General features: G+C 46.3%; 1 protein-coding gene across 3 annotated transcripts in view; it reads left to right on the top strand.

Annotated features, from left to right (window-relative positions):
• The window catches only part of GLIS1 (GLIS family zinc finger 1), a 230,082-nt gene that overhangs the window by 103,731 nt on the left and 101,057 nt on the right, over positions 1-25,294 (top strand). For 2 of the 3 annotated variants that reach the window (XM_060083707.1, XM_060083698.1), the window contains exon 3: positions 13,372-13,452. The exons of the other annotated variant lie outside the window; for it this stretch is intronic. In XM_060083707.1, the coding sequence (XP_059939690.1) occupies positions 13,372-13,452 (81 nt within the window). The remainder of the gene's footprint in view (positions 1-13,371; positions 13,453-25,294) is intronic. 3 annotated transcript variants of the gene reach the window in all.

Here is a 25,294-nt window from a genome sequence, read left to right as displayed (position 1 = left end):
GAAATAAGTCAGACAGAGAAAGACAAATGTCATATGATATTGCTTATATGTAGAACCTAAAGATAAGGTACAAATGAACTTATCTACAAAACAGAAATAGAGTTACAGATGTAGAAAGCAATCTTATGGTTACTGGGGGGTAAGGAAAGGGGGAAGGATAAACTGGAAAATTGGGGTTGACATATACACACTACTATATATAAAATAGATAACTAATAAGGACCTACTGTATAGTAGCGGTCCCCAACATTTTTGGCACCAGGGACTTGTTTCGTGGAAGACAATTTTCCCACGGACTGGGTTGGGGGTGTGAGGGGTGGGGGGGATGGTTCAGGGGGTAATGGGAGCGATGGGGGGCGGCAGATGAAACTTCGCTTGCTCACCTGCCGCTCACCTCCTTCTGTGCAGCCGGTTCCTCACAGGCTGTGGACCAGTACTGGTCAGCGGGCCCGGGTTTGGGGACCGCTGCTGTATAGCACTGGGAACTCTACTCAATACTCTGTAATGGCCTATAGGGGAAAAGAATCTAAAAAAGAGTGGATATATGTGTATGTATCAATATAACTGATTCACTTTGCTGTATACCTAAAACTAATACAACATTGTAAATCAACCATACTCCAATAAAAAAAAAAAAAAGAGTGCCTTCCTGAGCTGCCTCACCTTCCAAGGGGTCTTTAAAATTCCTCTCAGGGACTTCCCTGGTGGCACAGTGGATAAACTCCATGCTCCCAATGCGGGGGGCCCGGGTTTCATCCCTGGTCAGGGAACTAGATCCCACATGTATGCCTCAGCTGAGGAGCCCGCGTGCCGCAACTGAGATCCCGCACAACCAAATAAATAAATAAATATTTAAAAAATAAAAATAAAAAAATAAAATTCCTCTCAGAGCACTGTCTAGGGGACAGTATTTATTCATGGGCATCCATACCCACTGGTCAGGGGCACAGCAGAAGCATTAACCAACCCGCCACCCACTTTAGGGTCGTTGTCTGAGGTTGCCTGGCATGCGTGTGTTTTGTAGGAGACGCCGTCAGCCTGCCCCTGCCTGAAGCCGGGAAGCATGCCTGCGCCCGGCTGCTGTGGCAGTGAGAGCAGTAAGACGCATGGCCGAGAGGGGTCTGGGACGTCATTTCAGCAAAATGAAAGAGCTGCCTTTGCTCAGCGTCTTACATTGCTCTCCTCCAGTCAAGCCCTCACTCCACACTCACCTCCAAACTGCTCTTGGCTCTAGCCAAGTTTTCTAGTGCCTTCCATGGGGCCCAATGGACAACGCTCAGCCTTGGATGCAGTGGACCACTCTCTACTCCTTGCAGCACCGCCCTCTCACAGCTTCAGGACACGGCTCTTGCTCTTCTACTACTCAGGCCGCTGCTCGTCAGCTCCCTGACTTCTAGCACTGGCGGCCCCGGGCTTAGTCCTTGGACCGCTTGCTTTTCTGTTTATGCTGTCTCCCTTGGTGGGCTCATCTTGAGTCACTTCGTGTCAAACACCATCGACTTGCTGCTGATCCGGAGTCATGTCTTGGGCTCTGATCTGGGCTCTGAACTCCAGACTTGTCAATCTAGTTGCTCTTCAGGGTCTCCATTGGCATGTCTCAAACATACATGACCAAAACAGCTCCTGGAGTGTCCCCAAACCTGGTTCTTCTTCTGTCGTCATCTTGGTAAATGGCAACTCCATCCTTACATATCTTCAGGATCAAGCCCTGGTGTCATCCTTGACTCTTCCCTTTCACTCCCTATAGCTGATCTGTCAATAAATCCTGGTGCCTCTACACTCACAGTATATCCAGTCCAGCCACTCCTCACCACCCTGGCTGAAGCTACTACCATCATCTCTCACTGATTGATTGCAGTAGCTGCTCAGTTGGGTTCTGTGTCTCTGCCTTTGCCCCCATCAGCACAGTAGTCAGAGTGATCTTGTTAAAGCAGTGGTTCTCAACTGGGGACATTTTGCCCCCTGAGGAACAATTTGGCAGTGACATTTTTAACTGTCACAACAGGGTGTGTGTGTGTGTGTGTGTGTGTGTGTGTGTGTGCACGTACATGCACACATGTGAGCTACTAGGGATGCTGCTAAACATCCTGCAATGTACAAGACAGCCTCCCAGAGCAAAAAATTATCCAGCCTCAAATGTCAGCAGTGCTGAGGTTGACAAACCCTGTGTTAAAATATTAGTGATGTTGCTCTTCTGTTTAAAATTCACCAGAACTCTCATCTCATCCAGATGTGGGGGTAAAGCACAAAGGCCTGGGAGGTCCTACATGATACACACACACACACACACCCTTATTCCTCTGGCCTCAGCTCTTCCTTCATGCCTTCAAGCCTGCTCCACCTCAGCCACGCTGGCTTCTTGCTGATCCTGGAACATGTTAGGTCTCCTGCTGCCTCAGCGCCTTGGCACTGGCTGTTTCCTTTGCCTGGATGTCCTCCCCCTACAGCCAGACATCATATGGCTCAGCCCCCCACCCAGGTCTTTATCCAAGTGATACTTCTCAGTGAGGCCTTCCCTGAGCATCCTATGTAGAAGTGCGTCCTCCCCTCAAATACTTTCAATCCCCCTTCCTTTATATTTTTCTCATTATCACGAACATCCTGTATAATTTACTTACTTATTTTACTTCCCCCATTAGAAGGTGTGCTCCATGAGAGCAGAGATTATTATCTGTTTTATTCACTGCTGGATTCCTAGCACTTAGAATAGTCCCTGGTGCATAACAGGCACTCAGCAAAAATGTGATGAATGAATGATAAATGAATAATGCTTTGTAAAGTGTAAGTGATACATGTGATATTTGTGATTATTATTACACTGTGGTGCTACTAAGGGAGATGGTAGAAACCCTGCCATAAGGGTCTTGAAAAAAATAACACAGATGGGGACAATTGGTTAACTATTTGAGGAAAAAAATAAAGTTAAATCCTCACCTACATTATCCTGCAAAATACATTCCAGATGGATTAAGGAGTTAAGTGTGAAAAATGAAACCACACAAAAAATTAGAAGGTATTATAGGGAAATATTTATCTTATGTCTGGTTGGAAAAGAACTAGCTTTACTTAAAGCCCATGGAAGTGATCTCAACTAAAGACTGTTGGATTAGACTACTTGAAAATTTAGAACATTTTTATGTGTAAAAATTTATAAACAATAATGAAAGGCAATAAGCAAAATGAGAAAAGTATGTAAGCCTGATGTATTTAATACCTAAGAAAAGCTCCCCCAAAATGATAAGAAAAATGCAGAAAGGACGGGAACAGGCATTTGACAGAAGAAATATGGATAGCCAAAGATATTTTCAAATATTTGCCCCCACTAGTAATAAAATCCAAATAAAAATGAAGTCTGACTTCAGTCTCACAAATTAGCAAAGCTAAAGGAAATCCTGTTGCTTATTGTTGCAACGTGCAGTGAAGTTGGCCCCCTCACCAGTCACTGGTGGGAATGTAAATGGGGACAGTCTTTCTGGATGGCAATTTGACAATACGTTCTGTGAGCCTGGAAAATATTCAGTCCCTTTGACCCAGGAATTCCTCTTCTTGGAAGTTGTCCTGAGGAAGCATTCAGAGATACAGACAGTGATTTATGTTCAAGGGTGCTCATAACAGCATTATTTATAATAGCAAAAAATTGGAAACACCCTACCTAAATGTCTAACAATGAGGAATAACTAAATAAGTTATGGTGAATTCCATGATGGAATACTATGCAGCTGTTCAAAGGGGGCTTTTGAAGAATCCTTAGTGACAAGGGAAAAAATGCTCATGATTTGATAGTTAGTGTTAGAAATACTAAACAAGTGTCAATATGTAGTAAAATGTTAAATATGTGTGTGTATGTGTATATGCACAGATACAATCACACACATAGGTGTAGTGGAAAAAAATGAACATTTTAAAACCTAAGCAGTCTGAGGAAGCAACTCAAGTGTCCATCGACCAATGAATGGATTACCGAAATGTGGTATATACATACAATGGAATATAATTCAGCCTTAAATAGGAAGGAAATTCTGTAATATTCTACGAGGTAGATGAACCTTGAGGACATTATACTAAGCGAAATAAGCTAGTCACAAAAAGACAAATACTGTATGATTCTACTTATATGAGTGGTCAAAACCATAGAGCCAGAAAGCAGAATGGTGGTTGCCAGGGGCTGGCGGGGAGGGGAGAATAGGGAGTTCTTGTTTAATGGGTACGGAGTTTCATATTTATAAGATGAAAAGAGTTAGGGTGATGGATGGTGGTGATGGCTGCACAACAACGTGAATGTATTTAATACCATGAATTGCACACTTAAAAATGGTTAAGATGGTAAATTTTATGTTCTGTGTATTTTAACACAATTTTTTAAAAAAGAAAGAAATCTAAGCTGTCTGAGAGATAGGGTTATGGAATTTAAAACAATTTTTTTTTTTTTTTTGCGGTACGCGGGCCTCTCACTGCTGTGGCCTCTCCTGTTGTGGAGCACAGGCTCCGGACGCGCAGGCTCAGCGGCCATGGCTCACGGGCCCAGCCGCTCCGCGGCATGTGGGATCTTCCCGGACCAGAGCACGAACCCGTGTCCCCTGCATCGGCAGGCGGACTCTCAACCACTGCGCCACCAGGGAAGCCCTAAAACAATTTTTGAAGATATTTTGTCCCTTAAAATTCATGACACATGAACATGGTGAGTCAGATAAGAGAGGAAAACCCAAGGCTCACATAGGAATGGTCTAGGATGGCTTTCTCAGGCCTGTGTGTGTGTACGGGAATGATCAGGAAGGCTCTCCAGGCTTTCCAGAAACCACTTGATTTAGCAAATATTAGTCCCTGCCCCATGGAGCTTGTGTTCAAATGGGGCAGACAGATGTGAGCAGCCAGAATACTATGTAGGCAGTGGTATGTGCTAAGAAGGGAGATGAAGCAGATGGGGGGTTAGTGAGTGGTGGGGCCTGGGGGCGGTCAGGCAAGGCCTCTCGTAGGAAGGGAGGTCTGAATGACAGGAAGCAGGCATCCTTGAACCTGGGGCAGAGGAGACAGCTGGTGCAAAGGCCCAGAAGGAGGAGCAACCTCCCCGAGTGGGACGAGGCCAGCGTGTCTGCAGTGGGGCTGGGACAGTGGAACAAGGAGCCCGGTGATGCCTCCCCTTCTCCTCTGTATCTTTGGGTCATGGCCTGTTCTCCGAGACCATCTCATGCCTTGTTCATTTCTAGGACACTGTTCTGAGCCAGGTGCTGGGCCAGGGAGTCAGGCTGGCCGGAGAACTGGAGAGAGGCCCTGAGGAGCCAACCGTCCAGTGATGGGGATAGCAGGGGCCCAGTGGGGGCTAATTCATGAGGCTGTGAGGCACAGAGGAGATCCGGGAGGGCTTCAGGGAGGAAATGTTTGAGCTGGACCTTGAAAGATAAGTAGGAATGAATTCCCCAGGTGGAACTGGGTGAAAGGCATTTCGGGAGAGGGAACGGCATGAAGCATGGGGTGTTGAGGGCTTGCACATTCAGGGCTTATCAGGGGAACGGTAAATAGCTGTTAGGCCTGGACTATATGGGGTGTGTGTGTGTGTGTGTGTGTGTGTGTGTGTGTGTGTGTGTGTATAGTCTTGGAAGATAGACCAGAGGAGTGGTTTGGAGCCAGGCTGTGAAGGGCCTTGAGTGTGCCAGGCCAAAGAGGGAGACTTTCTTTTAAAGTTTGGTGGTGGCCAAACACTAGGCTGGCAGCAGGATCAGCTCAGCAGGATCCGCTGGAGCACTCATACAAGGCAGCTTCCCTGGCCATATCCCACATGATTCGCATTTGCTATGTCTAGGGCAGGGCCCAGATATATTTTTCATAAGTCCCCCAGGTGATTCTGATGTGCCACAGAGTGTGGGGCTCACCGCTGTGGACGAAGAGTCATTGAATTGTAAAAGGGAGATCCGGGACCCTGTTTTGTTCTCTGCCCTGGGAGCCTTCCCTGATGGCCGTCCCTTCTGACCTCTCAGGGTGTTGCTTGTCCCCCTAGGTCGATAGGGTTAAATTAGTTTATAAGGTGCCTGGTACTCAGATGTAAGTTCCATGTGGGCACTATGTTTGGTTCACGATTCTATCCCTGGTGCTGGTACAGAGAGGGCACCAAAAATGTGTGAGGTGCTTCGTGAATATTAGCGTCTTGCCTTGGCCATCCCCCTGCCCTTGGTAGATGTGATGCTCATATTCAAGGTGCTGGGGCATCAGGGAATGATAAAAACAGCATTGAGCATCTCCTGGGTGGCCATGGGAGGATACAGGAGTGGATACGGTCATATTTATTTGAGGGAAGCCTTCTAGGGATATATAACACAAATATAAAACTGCTATAATTCAGGGCACTCTCTTGAGGGCAGAGACCCAGGCTGGGTCCTGACATGATTGTGAGCTCAGGACGTGACCACTGAAGGCACCCCAGGCAGAGGGCACAGCAAGACTGAAGGACCAGCAGTGGAAAAGGGCACTGATCCTTGGGGCACTGGCCCCTTGGGGTGCAGAAGCTCATACACTTGCTGTCTGTCTGTCTGTCTCTCAGGTGCTCTGTGCTGTCACGTTGGGCCATCTGTTTTCCTGCATTCTTTCGGGTGGAAGGAGTAGAGCTTTGGTGTCAGGGAGGCCAGGCTGTGTGGCCTGGAACAAGTTATCTTGGAGTATCTTAGAGTCTTCATCCATAAAATGGGAACAATATTATCTTCTTCACATGGTTGGCTTAAACCAAACAAGTCACTCCAAGCCCAGCGCCTGGCACACAGCAGGTACATAATTAATGTCGGTTCTTATGTCCCTCCTCCCTTCCTGTCCCACCTCTTCTCTGGTTGATAATCAGCCATAGGAAGTCCCGGTGGATTTCCCAGCCAGGCGCGTTGGCCCGGCATTCTGCTATCTCTTCGAGATAATAAATATACGAATAAAACCGAAATCCATTATTAGCTTCTTCTAGACTGTCTGCATGATTTATGGCTTCAAAGTGTCTCTAGTTAATCTGTCGAAAGGGATTTTAAATTTCATCTGTCTTCCCTGCTGGCAGCCTCCTCTACCTTGAATTCAGCTGTTTGACATGTCTAGTACCGGGGTCCCATTTTAAAAACATTTACAGTGGGCCGGCAGGAAAAAAAATCAGAGATGGAGCAGCAAGCAGGAGGCTCAATTTGGCACATCTGCTTTTAATTCTACGCATCTCCAAAAGTGCAAATAACTTGAAAGTTCTCCCAGGGAAGAAGTCCGCTGTGCCCACGAGGGCTACCTTAGGTGACTTTAAAGGAGAGAGGGATAATTACTGAAAATGAATTGTCACTGAAATGGAACCCTCCCGATTGGCCAGGCTGACCATCTGCTGCTCACATGTGCAGGCAGCTCTCCACACCCCCTCCAGGACTGCGGAGCACTCAGCTCTGTGGTTTTCTTAACCTCTGCCTCCTGGCCGCTCAGATAATGAGTTGTCCGACTCACACCAACTGAGGTGGGGGCTGCACAGGGCCCATGTGTGGCTGTGACTATTGGCCTTGGAGTTAGGGCGCAGGCAGAACTGCCCAGAATTCAGTTCAACAGACCGTGCGGTAAGGCCCTGTGACTGTCAGGCCCTGGAGTATGTGTGTGTGTGCGTGTGCGTGCATGTACATGAGTGCCCGCTGCACTCTACTGTTGACAAAGCCCTTTTACATTTATCACAGGTGGGGAAGCTGAATTGCATTCATTTATTTATTCAGAGAAAATGTGTTCATTCAACCCCTGAGGCGTACCGGTCCCTACGTTAGGTGCTGGACACAGAGATGGATCAGCCACAGCCCGGCCTCTGGGCACGAGTGGGAGAGATTTGGGAGGGGTTGGTGAGGTCTGCACCTCTGAGAGATCTGAGCAGAGGTGTCCAGGAAGGTTGCACTGAGGCGACGTCACTTCAGCTGGGCCTTGTGGGATTCATGCACGTGACAGTTGAATTGTTGAATTCCTATTATTCTGAGGCAGTGCTCTCAGATCTAGGTGGTGATCAAAACAGACCAAGTTTATGAGAGCAGAAAATAAATAGGTGAGTAAAGAAACAAGATGCTTTTAAATAATGATGAGTGCTATAAAGATGGTCAAACTGGATGAGGTGAGGTTCCCAGAGCATCAGTCAGGGAAGCCCTCCCAGATGAGGTGGCTTTTGCTCCAAGATGTGAATGGGGACAAGGAGCTGCACAGACATGAGAGAAGAGAGGCCAGAGAGACTAGAAAAGCAAAGCCCCTGAGGTATGTTTGGGGACAGGGCATGTGTCTTAGCCGTTCAGGCTGCTGTAACAAAAATACAACAAACATTTAATTCTCAGTTCTGGAGGCTAGGAATTCTGAGGTCAAGGTACTGGCAGATTGAGTGACTGGCGAGGACCCGATTCCTGGTTTGTGGGTGGCCATCTTCTCACTGTGCTCTCATATAGGGGAAAGTAGAGGGAAGTACGCTCTCTTCTGACTCTTAGAAGGGCACTAATCCCATACGTGAGGGCTCCACCCTTGTGACCTCATCTAATCCTAATCACTTTCCAAAGGCCCCACCTCTAGCACCATCACACAGCAGGTAGGGTTTCAACATGTGAATCTGGGGGGACATAAACATTCAGTCCGTCACAGTGGGTGTGGCAGGAGCAGAACAGTGAGGGGCTGATAGGCAGAGAAGTTAGCCCGGCTAGCCCGGGGATCCTCTGGACACAGGCTGGTGACCATCAGGCCTGGGGAATGAGGGCCACTGAAAAGGGTTTGGAGCAGAAATGGGGGTCCCTGGGGTGAGGTGGCAGTGTGTAGAGCCTGTGGCTGCCAGGCTGTGGAGGACAGACTTGGCGGGATCTCCAGAGAGAGGTGTGGGGAGCTGTCTCCTGGGGAAGCTATGGGTTGTGTCTGCTGTTTGTTTGACTTACTTCTAGATGGATTAACAACTAGCTGCAGTACTGGGAACTTCAGTATTTGGCCAGGGTCTGGTCACACCAAAGGGAGATGTGGGCTAGGCATGGAAGAGGCTGGACCTTGGCACCATGCCTCCTTTGCACTCTGGGCCTGGTGTTTCCACCAGGAGGCAAAGGGACAGAGCATCTGTTGTCATGAGTGGCTAGAGAGGGGAGTCCGTAAGACCAAGCTGGTGCCCTCCCTACAGCTCCATGGTCACTCAACCTGGGCATGTTGGGGCTGGCCTGGACCTCTGTGAGGGAAGGTGGCTCCCCCTCTGATGGGAGAGGCAAGTCATGGGCAGACAGGTGTGAGCACTCAAGGACAGCACTGGGAACACCTGTGCCCCTGTGCTGGTTACAGGGCCTGGCCTGCAGCCTGTACTTGGGTATTGTTTCTGCACAGATGGATGGATCAATCTGAATGGGGGTTTAGGAATCAGATAGGCCAAGGTTTGAACCAGTTTCTTCTCTGAGCCTCTCATTTCTTCATCTGCAAAATGGAGAAAACATGAAAATTAAATAAGATTTTGCTTATATAGTATTGGGCCCAGCACCTGGCACCTAATAGGAGTTCACTCTGTAGTGGCTGTATATCCCAGAGAAAGAGCCAGGGCTGAGAATGCAGTGTGCTCTCTAGGCTGGGGAGACAAGAATGTCAACAGCAGGTGCCCAGTAAATGTTTGTTGAATGAATACTTGAGTCAATGAAGAACGAATGGATAATACAGTTTTCATGTTGGGACTTGGTCCAGAACTGGACCAAGTGATAGAATCTGTGACTCCATCATGATAGAGGATAAAGTCCAAGGTTACTGAAGTGGCCCACCGGGCCCCACCTGCTCCAGCCCCTGCTCATCTTAACTCTTGGGCTTCCAAATCCCAGCTCTGAAATACTCAAAGCTCCTGATACCTCCTGATCTTGCATGTCTGGTCCTTGCATTTTTGATGCTCTTCATGCCCTGTCTTCCTGGCAAGTAATCTTTCAGTATTTAGCTTGAGTCATCTCCTCTAGGAGGTTTTTCTGACTTTTTCCTGCTCGGAGGAAAAGGAGGTCCATACAAATGAAGCCAGGTGTGTCATCCAGACCCGGAGCTGCAGGAAGCTGGACTTGCATTTTGTTTTCTCTTCAGAACTGGCCAGCAGGAAGACAGTCCTTCATTATAGCAGCAATCATTAGCCCTTCAGTGAGTGTCCAGTTACCCACATTCCAATAAGCCAGTGTTGCTATTGTCCCCTGGTTTTACTTTAATTTCCCTGATGATTAGAGATGCAAAGCATCCTTGGATCTTCCTATGTGCATATCTTCTTTTGAGAAATCTATTCAAGTCCTTTGTCCATCTTTCAACTGGGTTATTTATCCTTTTATTATTGAGTTGTGAGAGTTCTTTATATATTCAGGATACATGTCTTGTTAGGTATATGTGTAGGGAATATTTTCTCCCATTATCTGCCTTGCCTTTTCATTTTCTAAATGGTGTTTCTTAAAGAACAAAGATTTTAAATTTTGAATCAGTCTAGTTAATTGACTTTTTCTTTTGTTTCCTGCATTTTTAAAGAAACTTTTGCCTGTCTTGAGGTATACTCTATTCTAGAAGTTTTATGGTTTTAGCTTTAAATTTAGGTTGATGATGCACTGTGAATTAATTTTTGGGTACAGTGTGAGATAAGGGTCAAGGTTCATCTTTTCCATACAGGTATCCAGTTATTCTAGCAACATGTGTTGAAGAGACTTCTTTCCCTTATTGGTTTGTCTTGGCATTTTAGGGAAAAATCAGTTGACCATATTAGTGTGGGTTTATTTGTGGGCTTTCTGTTTTTTCCACTGATCTATGTGTATTCGTCTATTCTTATAACAACATCACGCTATCTTGATGACTGTAGCTTTATAGAATGTCTTGAATTGGATAGTGTGAGCCCCCAACTTTGTACTTGATTTTCAATATTGTTTTGGCTATTCTAGGTCCTTAATATTTTCATATATATTTTAGAATTAACTAGTCAAGCTTTACCAAAAAACCAGCTAGAACTTGGATTAGGATGACATTAAATGTATAGATTGACTTGGTTAGAATTGACATCTTGACAATATTGAGTCTTCCATCCATGAACATAGTATCTCTCCTCATTTATTTAGTTGTTGATTACTTTCTCTCAGAGGTGTTAATAGTTTTCAGTGTAAAGGTCTTACAAAACTTTAACTTTGTTCCTAAGAATTTTATGTTTTTTTGATGTTATTATATGTGAGATTGCTTTTTTTTTTTTTTTTGCGGTACGCAGGCCTCTCACTGCTGTGGCCTCTCCCGTTGCGGAGCACAGGCTCCGGACGCGCAGGCTCAGCGGCCATGGCTCACGGGCCCAGCCGCTCCGCGGCATGTGGGATCTTCCCGGACCGGGGCACACACCCGTGTCCCCTGCATCGGCAGGCGGACTCTCAACCACTGCGCCACCAGGGAAGCCCCGAGATTGCTTTTTAAATTCTATTTCCCCATTAATTCCTCTAGTATGTAGAATTATAATTGTTTTTACATGTTGACTTTGTATCCTGTGACACTGCTAAATTAATTTATTCTTTCCATGTTTTTCTTTTTGGAGTTTTCTTAGGAATTTCCATGTAAGTAATCATATCATGTGACAGTAAAGAGTTATGCTTCTTTTTCTATTTTCATGCCATCTTCTTTCCTTCCCTATTTGTACTAGCTGTGGGACCTCTAATATGTTGAATAGAAGTGGTGAGTATGGACATCCTTATTTTGTTCCCAATCTTAGGAGAAAGCATTCAGTGTTTCACTGTTAAGCTTGATGTTAGCTGTAGTTTATCATTGATATACTTTATTATATTGAGGAAATTCTTTTCTATTCCTAGTGTGCTGAGAATTTTTATCGTGAATTTTTTTTCTGCATCAGTTGAGCTGATCATAAGGCTCTTCTCCTTCATTTTTTTGATTTAGTGAATTATGCTGATTAATCTAGAACCTTACATTCTGAGGATAAACCTCACTTGGTCATGATGAATCATCCTTTTCATATATTGCTGGATTTGATTCATTAGTTTTTTTAAAAGAGTTGGTATCAAATTTGATACTTTAACCATAAATGTGAAATTGTAAAGAGTAAAAGAAGTTGGCTGTAAACCATAAAAAGTACTAAAAGATACTTAAAGTAATAAATAAACTAAGAAGTAGCGAAAGCAGCCCTATCACTATTGTGTGTTAATTGCTAGAAACAGACAAGCTAAAGTTAACAAGTTTCTTGAGAAATTAGCAAAAGAATCCCCCCCCTCCAAAAAAAGTAAGAATAGGCAAAACAGAAAATGACATTAAATAATGATGAAAGAAATGTGTATTAGTTTCCTGAGGCTGCCGTAACAAATTACCACAAACTTGGTGCTTAAAAAACAACGGAAGTTTATTCTCACAGCTGTGGAAGATTCTGGCATCAAGGTGCTGGCTCTGGAGGCTTGTGGGGAGCATGCATTCTTTGCTGTTCCAGCTTCTGGTGGCTGTTGCCATTCCATGACTTGTGGCTGCGTTGCTCCCGTCTCTGCCCCTGTGGTCATGTCGTCTCCTCTCTGTGTCGCTCCTCATATGGATCCTTCTCACTGGATTTAGGGCCCACCCGGATAATCTCTTCAGCTCAAAATCTTTCATTTCATTACATCTGCAAAGACCCTTTTTCCAAATAAGATCACATTCCTGGTTCCAGAAATTTGAAATGGACATGTCTTTTCAGGACCCACCATTCAACCTACTGCACAATGTAACTTCAAGATTTCCTGTATGAAACACTGAAATTTGATAACTGATAATGAAATACACTGAATAGTAAATACTAAATAAGAGGACTATATCAACCCATGATCCTTGATTTTGACCAGCTTAATCTTCTTTAAAATGCTGCTCTGAACACAAAATCAAAACTTATTAACTAAAACTAAAACCATCTCCTCCAACACAAATGGTTGTCATCTTTATAAATGGCTAAAATAAATAAGTTTGGGGTAACTGTTGAGGTAATTTGGGAATGTAGCCACTTGGCGAAGTAATTTGTGGCTAATTGGCTTTTGATGAATTGGTCATTTGACACATTGATTTTCGGCCAGCTGGCACTTGAGAATTGATGTTCGTCAAGTTGGACAGCCTCCCACATGGGCCTGGGGCTTGATGTCTGGGGCCAGGCTGTGAGGCCCACATGGGCGCCTGGCAGGCTGAGCGCTTGGTCAGGGATCCAGAGATCATCTTGGACCGGGAGGGGAGAATCCAGAAGACCTGGCCACTCCCCAGCCTTGGCCACCCGCTTCATCCTGAGAGCCTGCTCCGGGCAAGGCTCTGTGAGATTTGGGGCATACAAATCCTAACAGAATGAGAGTGACCTTTTATTACTGCATTATAAAACACCTGTGAGCATTGTCTCATTTGCCCCTCACCACTGCCGGTGCAACAGGTATGATCATTTGTATCTTACAGATAAGGGAAGTTCAGAGAGGTTGGGTTACCTGGCCAAGAACACGTCAGTGGGTGAACGGCAGAGTTCGGATTCCAGACCAGGTAAGTTGTCTGTCTCTAAAGCCCATGCTGTTAATCACTGGGCCAAAATGGATCGGATGTAGTTCTTGTCCTCAAGCAGCTGCTGGTGCAGTCAGCTCCTTCATCAAGTATTTCTGAGGGCCTCCTTGCAGCCGACAGTGGAGCCCTTTCCTGTTTCTCCAGATGAGGAGGCTGAGGCCTGGACAAGGTGTGAATTTTGTCAAAACAAAAGTCACCCGGTATCTGCGTCAGAGCGAAGATTGGAACCAGGCGGGGCCTCGTTCCTCCCCACCCGGCTGCCTCCACCTCCAGCCTGGCTCCTGGATTTCTGTCTTTGTGTTCTTGTCTCCGAAAGTGGGACAGACCCCAGCGGCCTCCTGCCTTCCATCCCCCAGCCCTCCTTGTTTATGTCCATGTTAATGGGCCTTTGCAGGCTGGCCCAGCTGCCGAGCGCGAGCCAGCGAGCCACCTGGAGCTGCGTCTGCCACAGAATGTTTACGGTGCACGGAGCCGAACCGAAACAACATCCATCTTGTTGACTGGTCCCAAACACTGCACTCATTCACGGCCTGTCCGCTGACGGGGTCCCTGTGCTTGGCAGTAAGCTGCCGCGGCTCACCAGGCAAAACCTGGCAGTGCGATGGTGAGAAGAAAGCAGGAGAGCTTTGGGGAAATCACGCCCTGAGCCCCAGGAGGCCCTCTGGCCCATTTTCTGTTCACCCCATACTTTAACCAGATTCATCCGTCAGGATGGTACACTGTGATGTCAGGGTTGGTCTGAAGAAAAGATGCTGGGCACTGAGCTGGCATCAGGAATGCAGGTCAGTGCTAGCCACAGGCCTCGGTGAGGACGGATGAGATCATCTGTGTACACGCGAAGTGCCACGTTGTGGAGGCCAGCAGCCCAGCACCCTGGAGATGGCCGGGGCTTTACCCCAGACAGACCTGGCTTGAATCCGAGCATGGCTCTCATCACCTCCCAGACTCAGTTTCCTTATCTCTCGATGATCCCTACCTGGCAGAGCTTATGGGAGAAGCTTTAAGATACACTCATAAACCAAGTTGTCCCGTGAATGTCCCATCTCTGCCAGAACACTAGGGAGAGTGTTACCCTCTCCAGCTGCCTTTAAGAGGTAGCAGTGAGGTGCCATGGAGTGAATGCCTGATGGAGACTCTGGAGAACTGGGTCTGATCCTGACTTGGCCACTGGCTGTATAAATGTGGACAAGCCCCTTGCTCTCTGTGGGTCTCAGTATCCCTTTTCTGTAAAATAGGAGGCTGAGATTAGATTATCTTCCAGGGCCATTTTAGCCCTGACATCTTACAATAGAGTAACTGAGGGATGCTCCTCAGGGAGTGTGCACTTCCTTCCCCCTTGGAATGGCCTCTCTGGGCCTCTGGGCAACCCTGTGGGTGGGGTGTGGGATAATCACTGCAGCCCTTGCTGAGGACTGTAGTCTGGAATCACCAGCCCTGTGATTGAATCCTAGGTCCGTTTCTTTCTAAGTGTGATACTCAGGAGAAGTCATTTTGCCTTCCTGGGCTCAGTTTCATCATCTGTAAAATGGGATAATAGATCTATCTAGCAAGACTGCGGAGAGGCTTGGATGAAACATTTAGCTCTACCCTCCAAGGTATGGACACATCACTTACATCGTATGGTAAGGGCTGCAGGGGAGTGATTCCCAGAGTGCCTGGGAGCAGCCAACCACGTGAGGAGAGAGTGGCAGAATCAGGGAAGGCTTCATGGAGGCAGTGGCCATGCTAGAGGAAGGATAAGAGGAGGCAGGTATGCTCCTTCATCCTTGTAGAGGGAAGAGGAGTGTGGACTTCAGTTCTGGCACGGATCCATCCCAGAGTCTTTTTCTGTTTAAGGGTTCATGTCACTCACGAGACTATGGGCTCCTGAGGGAAGCACCAGTGTCTGGCTCACCTCTGTGTCCCAGTGCCCAGGCCTGGCACACATAGGAGCTCAGAGTCGGGGGGTGGATGGGTGCTGACTTCAGCCCATTCCAGAGAAAGCCGTGGGAAGTGGCAGGCCTGTCAGGTAGTAAGGAGTCCCGAATGCTAGGGCTGGCGGGAGGGAGAAGTCAGGGTCTTGTTCAAGACCGGCCCCCACTCTGGGTCATGAGGCCTCTTGACAGGGCATTCATGATGGCTCTTTGGGGTGAGAAGAGAACAGGAACATTTAGAGACACCTCCAGTCCACTCCCCTTGTTTTACAGCAAAGGAAACTGAGACCCAGGAGCTGGGGGCTGCCCAAGACATGTAGTGAGTCCTCTGGGAAGCCCAGAACACTGGGCTCAGCTTCCCTGCCCAGGGGACCTTTCCCTGGACTCTTAACCTGAAGTGTGAAAAAGGGGCTTGGGGGGCTTCCCTGGTGGCGCAGTGGTTGAGAGTCCGCCTGCTGATGCAGGGGACACGGGTGTGTGCCCCGGTCCGGGAAGATCCCACATGCCACGGAGCGGCTGGGCCCGTGAGCCATGGCTGCTGAGCCTGCGCATCCAGAGCCTGTGCTCCGCAACGGAAGAGGCCACAGCAGTGAGAGGCCCGCGTACAAAAAAAAAAAAAACAAAGAGGGGGGGCTTGGGACTGAAGTCGGGGGCTACTGCACCAAACACACGAGCACTGATTCATTTATTTTGGATTGAGAACCCAGCTCCCTTCTCGTGGAGTGAAGTGTGACCTCATGGACCTTTCTCCTCTGTGACATGTGTTGATGGTATGTGCCTGAATAGGCTGCCCCGTCAGCTGTATCTTCCTAGACACCCTCCCTTGCAGTCTCAGAAGTCAGGGCAGTGTGGTCCTGTTTGGGCCGGGCAGTCCAGAGTAGAGCCCAGGCTGGGCCAGGGCTGGACCTGCAGTCTCCCCACTCCTCACCGGGGCCTGCTCCTGTTTGGAATGAAAACACTTCTAGGTGCTGCTTCAAGTTCCCTCAATCATGTTTTTGGAAATGTTCCTTATGTTTCCATCCCCCACCTTTCCAGGGAAATCAGTGAGTTTCAGCCAGTAAAGCTGTAATGGCTGGAGTGGAGTCTGCAGCCTGACCGGCACCCCCTTCCCCTCCCTGCCCCCACTAGGAGCCTGTGTCTTTGAGGAAAGGCTTCTGTCTGTCTTGTGTTTCTAGGTCTCTCTTTCCTGGTAGCAGAGGTTCGAGTGTCATTCAAGGCCTTTCTCAGCTCTCCCCTGATGTATTCTTCTCTGCATTTGTCCTTCCAACTGTCATTTAATGCACTTATACATGGGCCACACACACAGTGCAAAGGGAGCTGTGACGGGGGCCGCATGGGGCTGGCGTAGCGCAGAGGGAGTAGTGAAGGCTGCTCCACAGGGAGATGGCAAGGGCAAGGGCAGTACTTACAGGGCAGGTCTGGGGGGCTGTGAGCAGCCGGGTGCAGCTGTAGGCTGGCGGTGTTGGGAACCTGCAGGAAAGGGACTGGACAGTGGGAACAAATAGAAGGTACAGGGTTTTGTTTGCCTGGCTTAGGCATTCAGAGGGTATCTTGTGGGTAGTGGGAGCCACGGAGGGTTAGGAACAGGGGTAAAACCGGACAGATTTTTGAGCTTTGGAAAGATCACGCTGGCTGCAGTGGAGTGACTATGTCACGTCTAGGTGAAAGATGGTGGCGGTTTGAACTGAGGCAAAGATGGTGAGGACGGGGAGGGAGGGATGGATTGAGAGCTGTCAAGTGTCGGGCATGGGGGCTGAAGGTGAGGAGAGAGCTGGGTCAGGGGGCACAGCAGGAGAAGGGGAAGGTATAGGGTGGGGGGAAAGGGAGTGGGGAGGTGAGCTTGGTCCCAAAGTCTCAAGCCTCAGACTCTGCTCCCAGGCCTGGGAGACTCACCTGCCTGAGGCCCTCTGTCTGGCCTGCCTCTCCCAGGGCTTCCAGAGTCAGCCTGGCACACCCACACCTCCTGTCCCTGGCACGGGGCCTGGGCTGCCCACTCGTCTTCTCTGGGGAGCCCGCATGGGAATCGTGTGCCTGCCTTCCTGGGGGTCCTTATGGGCCCAGGGCTCTCTGTGTGTCACTGAATCCAGAAACAGGTCCTGGGAGTCAAAGACATCATACCAGGCCTATCCTCGGAGTGTCTCAGGGCTGCAGAGTCAGACACACCTGGCTGAATCCCAACCCCCCCATGCTCACCTCACTATGTGACTTTGGAGGACACCTCCCTTTCCCCATCTGGAAAACGAGGAGTTGGCCTGGTCAGTGGTTCTCAGCACTTCCTTTTTCTAACAGGACCCTCTTTTACTGCCTCCTGTACACTCTTGAAATGAAATTGGTAGATAATGGAACCCGTCGGCACCATAGTTCTTAAAGATTCCATATAATATTTCAACTGTATTATAGAGAAGAAATGAAAGGGAAGAAACCCTTAAGTCATGTGTGCTTCCCCATATAAGCGCCTAGAGAAGTTGCCAGTTGTTCACACCTGTGACCGGCATCCCTGACCAAACCTGCCAGCTACAGACGCATAGACGTCACAAACGGAGGGACTGAGGGTGACCTCATTTTCTGAAATGGTGAGCAACTGGTCAAGTTCCAAACAAAACATGGTACCATCTTTCCTCCATGTACATTGTAAGTAGTTCCATTCCTGGAAAATTCAGTGTATGTTAAAACCATGAAAAAAATACTTTGTGTTTATGTTTTACATAACATATGGGGCTATGTTCTAGACTTAGATGACCCTCTTTATGGGGCTATGTTCTAGACTTAGATGACCAGGTTGCTTGCTTACAGATATCTTGAATATCTGGCAACATATTCAAAAGTTACTGTAGGGCTGACCCACCCTGGGCAGTGAGTTGGCCATCCCTGGCTCTTCCCCACTAAAAGACAGTGACTCCCAGTCATTGTGACACCAGATATCCCCCCAGGGATTTTCAGTGTGCCCCCTGGAGCAGAACCTCCACTCTGGGGAATCCCTGTTGCAATGATGGCTGAGGGAGGGTGCCTTGTGCCCTGGTGAGTAAAAGGGTGCAGCCTGGAGCACTGGCTGTGGGTCCTTGAGTAGGGCAGAGGAGGAGAGCAGAAAGCCCTATGGGATATGGCTGATCAGGGAGGGCTTCCTGGAGGAGGGGCGCTGGGAGCTGAGTGATTTCAGCTCTGGGGCCCAGGAGGGGGGATTTTTCATAAGCCAAATCAACATCTATGACTTCCTCAGTAAGCTTTGCCAGCCTTTCTGGCCACACTGTGGAACAAATGATCTTTTCCAAGAGTCTAGAAACTCTGAGCCTCTCTGAGGTACAAGGAACCATTCTCACTGCCTGCTCCGTGCTGCATCTCTGGATGCACCCTTTTATTTTGTTGCGGTACGCAGGCCTGTCACTGTTGTGGCCTTTCCCGTTGCGGAGCACAGGCTCTGGACGCGCAGGCTCAGCGGCCATGGCTCACGGGCCCAGCCTCTCTGCCGCATGTGGGGTCTTCCCGGACCGGGGCACGAACCCGTGTCCCCTGCATCGGCAGGCGGACTCTCAACCACTGCACCACCAGGGAAGCCCTGGATGTACCCTTTTCTGAAGGTTGGGACATCTTCCTTGGGATGGTGGTATTTTTTCAGTCGTAACAACTGATCCTTCCCCAAGGACCCGAGATGGAGGGAGGGGATTTTAAGGTGTTGGCATCTTGTGTGCCCAGACCTGCCTGAAGCTGCCTGGAGCTGGGCATTTCTCCTCATTGCCTGTATGTCTTCCTTCTTGCTTTATAGATATTTTTAGCAGTTTGAGGGGATGTTTCATCAGTTAGGGGGAAAAAAACTGACATGGGCATAGGAGTTAACTAATTAGCTTGATTTAAGGGGAGGGAGTTAAGAAAAAGGCCAAACATGAAATGTTAAATATATGCCTGACATAAATATTTATGGTCCTGTATTTACTGAAAAAACACAGATGGAATATGTTTGTCTTTGAGAAGTTTTTATAGATTTTAACAGCCATTTCCTCTGGATTTCTTGTCATCCCATTACTTTCTTGTTTTCGTCTTGGACAAAAACAAAGGGGTTTTGGTGACCATAATTATTGCTCCCTGATGATTTAGGCCAGGCAGGGACTGATGTGGGGTTCAGGGCACCCTAGGAAGTAGCAGGCTTTCCGATCCCAGGAGCATGGGTTTTTACACCCTTGGAATCAGAGAATTTCCTTATGTCTGATCCATAACATCATAGACTCTTAGAACCATAGTAATTTAAATGCTTAGCTTTATAAAATTACATCATCTCAGAATGAGAGAGGCATGGAATTTTAGAATCCCAGATGCATGGAAATCTCTAATCTTAAATTTTAGAACCATGATGACTCAGTATGATGAAATGTAGAATCTGAGAATTTTAAGGGCTATCAGAGTTTATTTACTAGACCCCGCTTCCCTTACCCCTGGGAAATACATAAATATGCTGAATATGTGCAGTGCTTTGTTCTGGCAGCCCTGGGGCCCCTGCTTTGTGTTGCTCCCTCCTCACTAACTTACTCACTCAACCTGGAATCTGGTGTGTGTGTGTATGTGTGTGTGTGTGTGTGTATCTTCCTGGGCACTCCAGCAGTCATTTACACCTAGTGTAGGTGCAACCTTTCCAGGGAAAGATCTGAGAGGAGGGGGAGGAGGGGGAGGAGGAGGGAGACTGTGAGGAACTGCAGTAGGAACAGAGAGAGGACAGAGGCTCCGGCAGAGCAGCCTGAGGAGGGGAAGCCCTGGGTCCTGAAGACTCACTGGGCTGTGCATCTCTCCTGTCCACCGTCTTATCTCATGTGAAGGCGCCTGTCTCCTTAGGGCTGTCCTCTTCTGTGAGCCTTCAAGAGGAAGGGTACCCAGGGGTCCTCTGGTCCAGTGTGGGGAGTACCCACACTCCCCCTGTCTGGAATTGCTGGTGATGGGCTGGGAAGGACGGGGCCTGTTCACAGATCCATGTGCTGGACGATGGTCCATGCCGAGTTAGGGGCAACAGTCTATCCCAGCTCTATCTTTGGTCTATTCTCAAGGACGGATTTTGGCACATTTTTTAAAATTATTGAAACAATATGAAATATTTTGAAATATGTAATACAGAGATTTTTAAATCTTTTAAAATTTATGTACAGTAAAAATCACTAAAACAGTGTGTGTATGAACAGTTCTGTGAGTTTTGATAAATGCAGTCATGTTATCACCATTACAATCAGGAATCAGAATAATGCACTCAATCCAAAAAAGGAATGGAGGTTTTAGGAAGCACTCTGATAATAAAGCCACCACTCTCCCCGCAGCTACTGTTTTTCTTCTAAAGTCTTTTTTCAACACAAACTCAGACATCCTTCCACACCATAAATCAAGTCTAGTCTCTCACCCTTCCACGACTTTCTGCTACGTTGGTACAAAACCCAGAGCTTCGGGAATTCCCTGGTGGTCCAATGGTTAGGACTCTGTGCTTCCATGCAGGGGACACAGGTTTGATCCCTGGTTGGGGAACTAAGATCCCACATGCCGCGCGTGGCATGGCCCAAACAAACAAACAAACAAAAAACAAAACAAAAACCACCAACAACAAAAAGCATAGTGAAAAAAAAACCCTGAAGCCTCAACAGGACTCTCAAGACCCTGCTGGTCAGACCCAGCTGGGTCTCATCACCTGCTTCTCTCATCCTTGCTCACTAGGCTCCAGCCACACCTAGCCTTCTTGTGTTCCTACCCTGGAGAACAGTCCTACCTCGGGGTCTTTGTACTTGCTGCTCCCTGTGTGAAAACTCTTTCCCCAGGTGTCCACATAGCTCCCTTCTTCCCTTCACTAGGGCCTTTGTGTAGATGTCCACCCCTCGGAGAGACCTGCCCCGACTGTCCCCATCTCTCTGCACTTTCTAGCTTCTTACCTTTAATTTAATTCACATTTATCCCTACTTGATATTATAGTATATGTTTATGTGTTTACTTTTGAAATTGTCTTCTCTCTGATCAGAATGTCAACACCATGAGAATAGAGGTTTTTCTTTCTTGTTCATCATTGCATTCCTGTGCCTGGTGCCTGGTCCTCGCACAAAGTAGGTATTCAATAGACATACGTTAAATGAATGAATGAGTGATTAATGTTTTTTTTTAATTTATTTTATTATATTTTATTTTTGGCTGTGTTGGGTCTTTGTTGCTGTGTGCAGGCTTTCTCTAGTTGTGGCGAGCAGGGTCTACTCTTTGTTGTGGTGCGTGGGCTTCTCATTGTAGTGACTTCTCTTGTTGCAGAGCATGGGCTCTAGGCGCGCGGGCTTCAGTAGTTGCAGCGCACAGGCTCTAGGGCACACAGGCTTCAGTAGTTGTGGCGCGTGGGCTCAGTAGTTGTGGTACACGGGCTTAGTTGCTCCGTGGCATGTGAGATCTTCCCAGACCAGGGATCGAACCCGTGTCTGCATTGGCAGGCAGATTCTTAACCACTGCGCCACCAGGGAAGTCCGTGATTAATATTTGATGTATTGATTTTCCTTTTTTTTTCTATTCAAGTTAGTTTCATGCATGTGGAATTTTGAATCTTCTTTTTATTTAATTCTTATAAATATTTTCCCTTGTAATTAAAACCTTTAGTAAATCCAATAAAACTCATGATAAGATACCTTGTGATAAGATGTCTTCATATAAGACATGGCAGTAGCTCCTGTCCCCTGTCCAGCCTCTTCACAAAAGAGTTCTTCTTTTCTCTGGAGGTTGCAGGGGATTATGGGTTAGAAAGTGACTGCATCATAACCATTTGAGGTTTTCTTAGTTCCTTGTGTAGTGTGTACTTTGTGATAAGTGGGCTGTTTCTGACATATCTAATAAATGAAAACATCTTTTTCCCATATATTAACTGGAAAAAACACAAAAATACCATTTAAACTCTGCATTTTAAAGGAATTGAAGATTTTGGACCACAGTTAATTGCATTATGATGGAATTCTACTATATTTAATGGCTACACAAAATTTCTGCTGAGTAACTTTATGTAATCATTTTTCTATTATTCAATATACAGACTATCTCCTATTCTTTTCTATTATAAATCACCCTGAACTGTTAAAGTAACAGATTTTTTAAAAAATGAGAATACCTAGAGTGGTGAGAGTGTAAGGAAACAGGGGCTTTCCTGCACTGCTGATGGTATAGATTGATATATTCCTTTTGGAGAGCAGTTTGAATAGCAGGTAGTAAAATTCTTTAAAATCTTGCATGTCCTTTGACTCAGCCATCCGTCTCACATCTAGGAATTTATTCTAAGGCTATAAATATGGATGGACATGAAGACAGGTCTGTAAGGACATTCATTACATGATAGTTTCTAGTTTTAATCTTTTTAAACAATATAAATCCTAACTATGGAGGATGGATTAAATAAAGTATGTACAAGCATATTATAGAATACTATGCAGTCATTAAAATTATATGTTGGAAGGGGCTTTTTGCATCTGTTTTTAGCAAATAAGCTTATATCAGACTAACCTGCCCTCTGAATAAAATATAAAACCCAACTGTTTGAAAGCATCATGAACTACCAAGACAACCAGGACTTGAGGCACCAACACCCTGAAGAGAAGGGAAATACACTGACATGAATCTGACACTCTGCACAACTTCTTCCTTTCAGGCATTTGCCAGATTGCAAGTTGTATAGGACCAAGAGTTGGAGAAATGAACAGAGCTTTCTGAAGCCTTACCATGCTGGAGATACAAAAACTGGAGTTTAGGGCCACCAAAATAGGCAGATTTTGAGGGGCCAAGATTCCATGGAGATAGGAAGTGCCAAAAAGTGAACTGAACATTAAGTGTTGCGTTTCCTTCCAAGATATTTGTTGATTCTTAAGTGGCATAGGCTATATGGCTGAGAAATCAATAGTGTGGCAGTTAAGAGGTTGAGGAACTAAGCGAAGCTTTCAACAGCCTCAAGTTCTGGGAACTTATATTGAAGTTCAGTATCAACCAGGGAGGAGTCCGGGCATCCCAAGCTTTCACCTGGGGACCCTGAAGGGCAGCATCCTAGGAGAAAGGATGAACCAGAAAGAGAGCAACCTTTACAAAGCCTAAAACTGAAATCCTAGAGTGGATAACGATCATCTTCCCCTCTTTTAACTGCCTTTGAGAAGCAAAAGAAAATCCTCTCTGGAGGAAGATATCATCTGGAGCCTGTACAGACTTCATACACAATGTTGGGCATTCAGTCAGAAAGTACCAGGGATACGACGAGGCAGGACCAATTGGGGGGGAAAACATACAAAAACAGACTCACAGGTGGTCCACGTGTTGGATTTATCGGGTACAAGATTTAAAATAACTGATTAATGTGTTCAAGAACATAGATTACCAAATGGGGTATTTCAACAGATATCTCTGAAAGCTATAAAAATTAATCAAATGGAAAATTTTAAACTAAAAAATAGAAAAATTTAAGAACTCAAAAGATGGATTTAATAGATTTTTAAAAAATTTTTATTGGAGCATAGTTGATTTACAACATTGTGCTAGTTTTAGGTGTACAGCAAAGTGAATCAGTTATACATATACATATATCCACTCTTTTTTAGATTCTTTTCCCATATAGGTCATTACAGAGTATTGAGTAGAGTTCCCTGTGCTATACAGTAGGTCCTTATTAGTTATCTATTTTATATACAGTAGTGTATATATGTCAATCCCACTCTCCCAATTTATCCCTCCCCCTTTCCCCCTGGTAACCATAAGATTGTTTTCGACATCTGTGACTCTATTTCTGCTTTGTAAATAAGTTCATTTGTACCATTTTAAAAAGATTCCACATATAAGCAATATCATATGATATTTGTCCTTCTCTGTCTGACTTACTTCACTCAGTATGACAGTCTCTGAGTCCATCCATGTTGCTGCAAATGGCATTATTTCATCCTTTTTTATGGCCAAGTAATATTCCATTGTATATGTGTACCATGTCTTCTTTATCAATTCCTCTGTTGATAGACATTTAGGTTGTTTCCATGTCCTGGATATTGTAAATAGTACTGCAGTGAACATTGGGGTGCATGTATCTTTGCAAATTAGGGTTTTCTCAGGGTACATGCCCAGGAGTGGGATTGCTTTATCATATGGTAGCTCTATTTTTAGTTTTTTAAGCAACCTCCATACTGTTCTCCATAGTGGCTGTACCAATTTACAGTCCCACAAACAGTGTAGAAGGGTTCCCTTTTCTCCCCACCCTCTCCAGCGTTTATTGTTTGTTTTTTGATGATCACCATTCTGACTGGTGTGAGGTGATACCTCATTGTAGTTTTGATTTGCATTTCTCTAATAATTAGTGATGTTGAACATCTTTTCCTGTGCTTTTTAGCCATCTGTATGTCTTCTTTGAAGAAATGTCTATTTTTAAAATTTTTATTTATTTATTTTTGGCTACATTGGGTCTTCGTTGCTGCACACAGGCTTTCTCTAGTTCTGACGAGTGGGGACTACTCCTCATTGTGGTGCACGGGCTTCTCATCGCGGTGGCTCCTCTGATTGTGGAGCACAGGCTCTAGGTGCGCAGGCTTCAGTAGTTGTGTCTCACAGGCTCTAGAGTGCAAACTCAGTAGTTGTGGTGCGTGGGCTGAGTTGCTCCACGACATGTGGGATCTTCCCGGACCAGGGCTCAAACCTGTGTCCCCTGCATTGGCAGACAGATTCTTAACCACCGCACCACCAGGGAAGTCCTGAGAAATGTTTATTTAGATCTGCCCATTTTTTTGATTGGGTTGTTTGTTTTTGTTATTGAGCTGCGTTAGCTGTTTGTGTATTTTGGAGATTAATCCTTTGTCAGTTGCTTCGTTTGCAAATATTTTCTCCCATTCTATGGGTTGTCTTTTTGTGCAAAAGCTTTTAAATTTAATTAAGTCCTATTTGTTTATTTTTATTTTTATTTTCATTAC

This window comes from Mesoplodon densirostris, chromosome 2, assembly GCF_025265405.1.
Source record: "Mesoplodon densirostris isolate mMesDen1 chromosome 2, mMesDen1 primary haplotype, whole genome shotgun sequence".
NCBI classification, from domain to species: domain Eukaryota; kingdom Metazoa; phylum Chordata; class Mammalia; order Artiodactyla; family Ziphiidae; genus Mesoplodon; species Mesoplodon densirostris.
This window is presented reverse-complemented; position numbering and strand designations above follow the sequence as displayed.